The 8034-nt window shown below is 55.3% G+C and overlaps 1 protein-coding gene across 1 annotated transcript; it reads left to right on the forward strand.

Annotated features, from left to right (window-relative positions):
• Positions 1 to 4875: 4875 nt before the first annotated feature.
• CSUI_010007 (uncharacterized protein) lies at positions 4876 to 8032 on the forward strand (the record flags this gene model as incomplete). Its single annotated transcript, XM_068070114.1, has 3 exons — positions 4876 to 6190; positions 6879 to 6902; positions 7626 to 8032. Coding segments are annotated over exons 1-3 (834 nt in total), but the record flags the coding sequence as incomplete, so codon positions are not given.
• Positions 8033 to 8034: the final 2 nt, after the last annotated feature.

Below are 8034 nucleotides of genomic sequence, written 5' to 3' on the forward strand. Positions count from 1 at the left end.
TTCGAGAGCAAATCCACCAGTCGGTTCTCGTATCTCAGCACGCGGCGTGTACTAACGCGATCCGAAAGCTGCCGACTGGAGGCAGAGTCGAAGTGCCCAAGAAAAGCCGAAGCAATTCTCGTGGCGATCGGGGTCGACCGCCTTTATTTCACGAGTGAAACTGCGTGAGTGAAGCTTGCAGTGAGGGACCCATGGCTCTCTACCAACCCGAACAGCCGAAGCCGTCCTCTCGAGCGCAGTCCTTAGGTCCTCGGCACGTAGTTTCTCCCTCAAGCTTCCTTCTCTGCGCTTACTTTGTAGATGTCGTTTATCATAACGCGGATCTCGGAGTTTGTGACGGCATGTCTCCCAAGGTGGCCTGCGGGCTCGGCGGACTCACGGTGCCGGCGCCGGTGTGTCAGCCTATCCAAATATTTCGCGACGCTGCTTGCCTAACCAGGCGCGTTCGTTCTCTCACACCAAGGTCGGTGGCTGTCCTACTGCCGTCTGTGCACAATTTATTATGCCTACCAGTAGCAGTCCCTTCCACAAGCGCAGCAATACTGCTACTTCTGCTCCGCGCAGTAGCACTAACGATTCCAGTTTTCGCGGAGCCGCGGTGTGTCTTCCGAAGATACGGGGGCACTGAAATGGTCGGACCCGGACAGCTGCCTGGGTCGGGCTAGGTCTGCAGTTTCACGAGCGCCCCCCGAGTTGCTTCTCACCTGCACGCATTTTGCCGCTCCCGTCAATATCGCCGTAGAAGCCGAGAAGGTACAACCGGCCGAGAGCTTTCGGGTGCGTAAGCTCTCGAGGAAAAACAAATTCTTTTACCATGTCCCAGGTCATAACCGAAGGTACTTTCGACGCGTCGGTTCCGGCTTCTCCGGGAGGTGGGCTAGACTGGACAGCAGGTGCCATCATCGTGCCCAGCCACCGGTCTACGGAGTGGTACGTTTGAGTGCTCGGGACTCAGAATGATGGCGTGTCGTAACTATAGCATCCGTATAAGCCAGGGATCCCGGCTGGGGACCAGTTCCCGGAGGCCACACCAACACGCCGGTGGGATGTTATGACCTGTTTGGCGTGATTTCGTCGCCGTGGCGGCTTTGTTCTTTCGAGGAACGAGGCCGGGCTCCGCCCGTGCCCCTTCGTATGTGATGACTGGGTTTTCCAGGCTGTGGTTTGCGCGGACCCCTCACCTTCGACGTGACTCTGTCATAGTGACCGCAGCCTCTGCAGCGGTTTCTCTTCGTAGCTGCGCCTACGAAGCTGGCGCTAAGAAGGGTCGTCCGTGGGCCTTAACGAGAGCGAAAGGCCAGCCCCCCGTTTTTCCTAGGAAAGAATCGGCGCCGCCTCAATTCCTTTCATCGAAGCCCCGTTTGCTGTGGGGTGCATGCGAAAGAAAAGGGGGTAGCAGGAGCGCTCTCCGTTGAGGGTGAATATAGGATTGGATTTCGGGTTCCCACAGAGGGAAGGAAAGTTCAGCCGACTGGGGGAGACAGCTTCACGTGTATGGCTCCCCTAACCCGAGGTAACGATGTGTAACATTGCCTGTAGCTGCGGGACTCGGTAAGAAAAGAAAGCGAGGAGTTGAATAAGTCATACAGCTACAATCCCAACAGTGATACACAGATCTTTGCGTCCGTTTCTTCGCGAGTTGCCGGCATCAAGAACTCGCAACATTTGCGCGGAGTCTCCTCTGGCCAGGGGCCTTGGGTGCCTGGCTAGCGCGGACTCTGCCTCAAGCGAGAAGCACACGTGTTTCCGAGTATATGCGATAGATAGTCCATCTACAGCACTCGTAGGGGGTGAACCCAGCGTCAGCCGGTCATCTTGGTCAGCAGAGCGCCGGGTATTGGATCAAGCATCTGGGCTACAAGGGCAGGAATACACTCCACCCTGCAAAACCAACGGCTTGGTGCAAACGGCGTTCTTCCCTGTTCTGCCGTCCCAAAGAGGACCATAGGTTCCGTTTAAAGCGCCATCACTCACTGCTACCGTTTTTTTCATTAACGAGCCTCGTCTGCGTAGAATTGTGCAGCAGTCTCTCTTGTAGAAGGAAAGTCAGTTCAGTTCGAGTCCGGCCCCGGCGATCGACAGCGCGAAACGTACCGTTGACTCACAGTTCAGCCACAACACGGTTTTTCAAGGTGGACACCGAAGTACTACGACCCAACAGTTTGCGCCTTGTGCAGGCGGCAGGTAGAGAAGCGTATGGGAGGGGTGACGGAAGAGGGCGGTTGAACGCGATGCATAGATCAGCTGCATCTTGTTTTCCCTCTAGATTCCCGAGAACGATAGACGCTTCTGTCACCAGCTGTCACATCTAGCGCACATCCAGACAATTGCTTCAACTGAGGCTCAGCAAGAAGATGTAAGGCAAGCTGGGCCAGCAGACCGCATGCGCTGTCCTATGTGTATCCTTCGGGCATGTGGCAACCTTAGCGAAGAAAGAGTCTGACTCTTAGCCAGAGAATGTTTGCTGCCGTACGGGTGAGGACCTGACTTGGTCAGACAGAATCTTGTTAGGAGACACGAAGCCGAGGGAATTCCATGCATTCGCGACTTGGTAAGCACAAGCTTCATAAATGCGCATGCCTCAAGTTCATCTCGGGTTGTACCCCTAAACAGCAACACCGAAACCACGATATGGGCAAACAACACGACACAGTTCCTTAGAATCTAGCTAGCTGTCTCTGCAAGCTTCCTATGGATGTGAATGTTTTTTTCCCGGCCGTGAAGAGCTCGTCCGTTTTTTCTCACTATGCACGGTGGTGGCGACAGTGCGCCATCTGCACCTAGGTGTTTGGTGTGGTCAGAAAAACAATCCAGGACTTCCAAGGGACTTCGCAGATAGAGGACCTCCGCTTTGAGAAACAGACAGAATCAGAGGAATGCGAGCGCGACTCGGGCCTTTCTCTTCCAATAACTGGCTCAGGCCTCCCCGCTGAACACGCAAGGGAGAAGGAGCCACGGGCTGACTGATCCTTCTGAAAAGGAGCAAGGGGGCGGCTGCTGGGCAGATATACAGTGTAGCACGACTATCCTTGCCGCACGGGACCGTCGTTCTTGTTCGCCGAAGTTTAGGCGTAGCAGAGTTCATTCTCTTCGTCCCGTGCCTTACCAATAGTGAGTCCCGCGTCCGTTTGGAGCTTCCCGTGAGCGGAGGTACTTGGTCCGATCCAGCTTCGGTCTTCACGAGAGTCGAACCAGGAACGATATCTCCAAGATATCTCACCCTTACACAGGGGCTGTTCCACCTGGATGGGGTGTCGGGGGGGAACTCGTGCACCCCTACAATCGGACCAGATACAGTGTTCATGCCATTCGCTTCCTCCGGGACGACTATGGCTCCTTTTAGTCATTGGAAGTCAAAGGACGTGTCTGAGCCCTTCAGCTCGAGCATCTTTCCTGGAGCGCACACCTGAGGGCTCTCGGGCTGCGCAGCATGTCTCTTCTTGACGCGTTCTGCTCGGCTTGCGTGCAGGTGCCATACCGGACTTAGTTGCACAAGTCGAGGGAGGGGACGGCGAGACTGGTGACAGCACAGTGACTCGCAAAAGAACTGAGGCTATCTCCATAACCATAGAGGCCAATAGCCAAACAAGCTGCTTCGGTGCACGCATCCTTTCTGCCAAGGAAGCAGGCAAGACCAGCGTACATTAACATGCCCTCTTTCACTGGACGGATCTGCGCCCAAACAGATCGACGAGCGCGCTTTCCTGGACCGGTGGCGTCCTCATAGATGCGTTATATATGGCGTCCGGCTCTCTGCGCGAGCAACCCTCGGCCGGAGGCAGACAGGAAGACCCGAGATGGTGGTAGTGTAGGAGAGTTGCAGTGCACCCCGGAGAATAACGGCTGAGACTAAGAGTCAGTACAGGCCTAGCAGATCATGAGCCTGTACGAATCTCTACCGGTCGAAGCTCGAGACTGCGCCCAACCTTGGTTTTCCACCTTTCAGAAGGTGTGACAAGGCGAGAGCGTCCTGAGGTTCCGATCTCGGACCGCACCAAACCCCAGGACTGACGGCGCCGGTACCTGGGAGCAAGGTGCGCTGCCAGCGCACCCACACACCTGCAGCGCCGCGAAGTGCTTCGCGGGTGCTTGGAACTGCGACAAGTACCTTTAGACACTACCTCAAAATGAAGCCACGTCGAGCTCCGCGTGGAATGCGATGGCCGAACCCCATGGGCTTAAGGAAGCTGGTATGTGTTTGCTCCGTGTCGTCTCACAAATACAACACGCCTAGGGACGGCCTGGACCCGTCCGGGCCGGCGGGGCAGACACAGCACGGGACACAACGTACCACGAACAGCAACGTACCACTCAAAGCACGAGGCCCGTCGTGCGGCTCACGACTACCACTCCGGAGTGGCAGACGCGAAGAGCGTCACACGCATTCTACAGTTACTTACCCTGCCGAGCAGGTCTACCGCCTCTCCGGGACATTGCTTGTGCACCCCCTTAGGCCCGAACCCGAATTCTCTGTGCGCCGTTCCTCATCAGCCCTGAGACGGTGAGAGCCCACTTCTGAGAGCCAACCCGGAGAGGGAATATTATGGGTTCTTCAGCAGCTTCGCAGCTCTGGCACTCCCGAACAGAGAGCTTGGTGGGACGGGCACGAAAAGGAAGAGGCCGGTGAACCGAGGAAGGAGCGAAAGAGGGACTACTTTCCGTTCGGCTAATCGTTCGGGAGGAACTTCGGGTGAAGTTGCGTGTTCTTTTCTGGTGCTTGCTGCGACCAAACTCAACTACGAAGCGGTTCGGCTGAATTGCACGACCACTCTTAGCCCGTGGTGGCCGACAGGATACCGGAGCTGTTACCAAGTAGCTTCGTTGTCCTCGGACTGTGACTACGGACCCTCCGCGACAGGGCCACCAAAAGAAAAGACTGAATTAACTAAGTGCGTCTTTCTGCCTTAGGAAGATGTGAGAAGCAAAGCTCACCGTCGGCCCTGTGTTGCACACGTTGCCCGATACCGTAAGTCAGTATTTATCTTTCGTAATTCGACTAGCCAGACAACCCCCCGTCTCGGTGGAACAGGCCGTTGCCGCAGTGTTGAGAGCTCTGTACCCACCGCAGCACAGGGCCGAAGACAAGTAGTCCGTCGGCCGGCGTGGAAGCCAGGATTCTGTACTGATCCGAAAGACGCTGAAGCGCAAGTAGCCTAGCTCGGCCTTGGAGGTGCTGGCTCATCAAATAAGAAGCATTCAGCGGTGTCACGAAACGGAGAAACAGTCCCGCTTCGTTGTGTGTTCGCTCGCACCCCACTGTCCGGAGGCCTGGCTGCTAGCCGTTACCTGGCTGTGGCCTGCCTTTCTCCGTCAGGCCACTGACGAGCGGGACTCTGTTGTTACGCAAAGAGGCGGTCTGGGCGCTGAAATCAAAAGAAGACGCGCGGACTGTATTTTTTCACCTGCCTTCAAGGATCTCCGGACTCCGTCCAGTTTTCTATTGCGCATCTCTCCGCTACGCCACGTGTCCGAGAGCAAGGTTCGTGGCTTCGGAACTGCTGGGAGACTCGGTCGCTGAATGCTCGTCAGCAGAGCTCGATGTGAAGACGAGGAATAACGCGGTTCGCCGCCCCTGGAAGTACGAAAAGACTTGTTCCTTTGCTCTGGAGGTTACCATGAACGGCAATCGGTTTGGAGTCACGTCGTTCACATCGCTGAGCGCCGAGTGTCCCTTCGTTTCGGTCCCTATTTGGTAGACAAAGAGCAGCCATTGTCTCACGCGCTGCTACGTTGATGCGGCTGCCTACTCCTTGCTAGCCCTTCAGGTTTAGCAATGTGCCAGAAGAAATGAGGCCGCACTTTGCCGTTGCCGTTCCGACGGGCAGCTACAGCGGTTTCCGTCTAATCAAAATTGCCGCTTGTTCTGTCGGGCTGCTCGTACTTGTTCATCTACACAACATCGGGGCAGCGGGAGTCGTCACAGCTCTCCTCCAGGACAGTGTCAGCCTCCTACAGCCTATTCATAAACATGTAGTCTCAAGGAATCTTGAAGAAGAGCTCCAGAAAGCTCCCGGGATTAGGGCCTCTGTTCTGAATCTCGTCCCAGCAGCGAGAGCTGGCCTTGGGGAAGACACCGCTTCAACTGTAGACAGCTTTCTTCAGGATGCCGCTGCAGCGGTAGGAGGTGACCGTGGAGACCTTGGAGACAGGACTTCAGCCTCCTCTCTTGCCTCATCCTTTGCCCAGACAGGTGTGTACAACAGTCCCTCTTACCGTTTTACTCCTTTTGACATGCCGTCTTCAATCAGTTAAGGGGACTCCACAGGTTAAGGGTACCGAGTATTGCCGAGTGGGTTGTTTTTATCTTCCGGCCCGAACTGATAAGAGACACCACACGCACTCGACTTCCGATTCTTTGAAAGTAACACCAGCCATCCAGCACACCTGACGACTACCCCGGGGGAAAGGCGTTGCAAAAGAGGAGTGGACGGACATGCGAGCAAGCAGGTGCCGGGGTGACCCGGCCCATCCACGTCTTTCAGATTCTGTCATGAGCCTGACTCCTGAAGTTCAGGTCTTCTTACAAAGCGGAGAGGTGTCTTTCGTCTTTTCTGCTTTCGCCTCCGGGCTCACCCAAGCCATACGTTATGATACTTTTCGGTCACCATCGCAGTGGGCGCGGACTGGTTTCCTTTTCTAAGACGTAGCTGGGCTCTCCGTAGTGCTGCGTTTTCGTCTAGACTGTAGGTCCCTTCAATGGACTGTTGTCTCTCCCTCGGCCGTCTCCTTCCGGAGGTCTCACAAGCTCCGTGCTTGTGAGCGGGGATCTGCCATTCCCACTCTTGTTTACTTTCACTCCAGTCAGTAAACCAATGCTCTCTGTTGCATGTTCTGCAGACTGCCCTCGTAATGTAACTGTGTCTGTCTACTGTGCACAGGCCACGGACACCATGGTCACTCAGGTAGGTGTCTACTGCCGTCTCTACCCTAGAGCGTGACCCTATAGCGGGTCTAATACGCTTGTGCCACAGATGCAGTGGGAGGAAAGGACTCAAGAACAAGTTGACCGCTCATCTACTTTCAAGCCAAGTCTTATCGTAACCCATTCCGAGGAAGCTGTCTCGGGAGTTCTCTTCTATCTGCTCATCTACGTTTAGCCTTTGCATTTCCACCGTTCCTAAGGGGATGATGCCCCAGCGAGGGTAGAGCCGTTCTTGAGGGGGGGAGTGGATTTATCCGTCCTCGTTCCATGTGTTCCGTGCGCTCTGTTCAAGAGAGACAGAAGCGACGATCCGAACAAGCAACAGTTTATACACTGTTCAGATGACGGTTCGGGACGCCTCAGTTCATTCCGAAATCCCTGCTGTTAGCCAGCTCATGTGCATCGAATTGTCAGGGGTGCCACTGGTTGATCTGTCTCTATTTCGTCCTGCTCTGCCGGGACCCTCCAACTCCCTGTTAGCTGCTCTCGTAGACCGAGTACGTACGGAAAAGAAAACGTGAACCACTAAACAATAATTACGGTAGCTGTAGTGAATGGGATTAAAAGTCTCGCTTCCAAGGGCTCGGACAGGCTTCTTGATGGAAGCTGGGGTGCTTCTCCTTTCGAGACGCTCTGACGGCTGTTGAAATCTCTTTTCTCGTTGCTTTTCCGGGCCTCCTTCCTTTTGGTGTATTCGGCGCAGGCAAGCACGGGCACCACGGCAAACACCATCACCATGGACATTCTCACGGAAAGGAGCATGGGAAGTCGGGACATCACGGAGCACATGGACACCATGAGGCGAAGGGCCATCATCACCATCATGGAGACAAGCATCACCGTGAGACCAAGGAGGAGCATCACCATGAGTCCAAGGAGGAGCATCACCATCATGGAGACAAGCATCACCATGAGGATAAGGGGGTCCATCATCACGACGTAAAGCATCACGGTGACGCGAAGGAGGGGCATCATCACCATCATGGAGACAAGCATCACGGTGACGAGAAGGAGGGGCATCATCACCATCATGGAGACAAACATCACGGTGACGCGAAGGAGGGGCATCATCACCATCATGGAGACAAGCATCACGGTGACGCGAAGGAGGG

Source organism: Cystoisospora suis (genome assembly GCF_002600585.1).
Source record: "Cystoisospora suis strain Wien I chromosome Unknown contig_6525, whole genome shotgun sequence".
In the NCBI taxonomy this organism is placed as follows: domain Eukaryota; phylum Apicomplexa; class Conoidasida; order Eucoccidiorida; family Sarcocystidae; genus Cystoisospora; species Cystoisospora suis.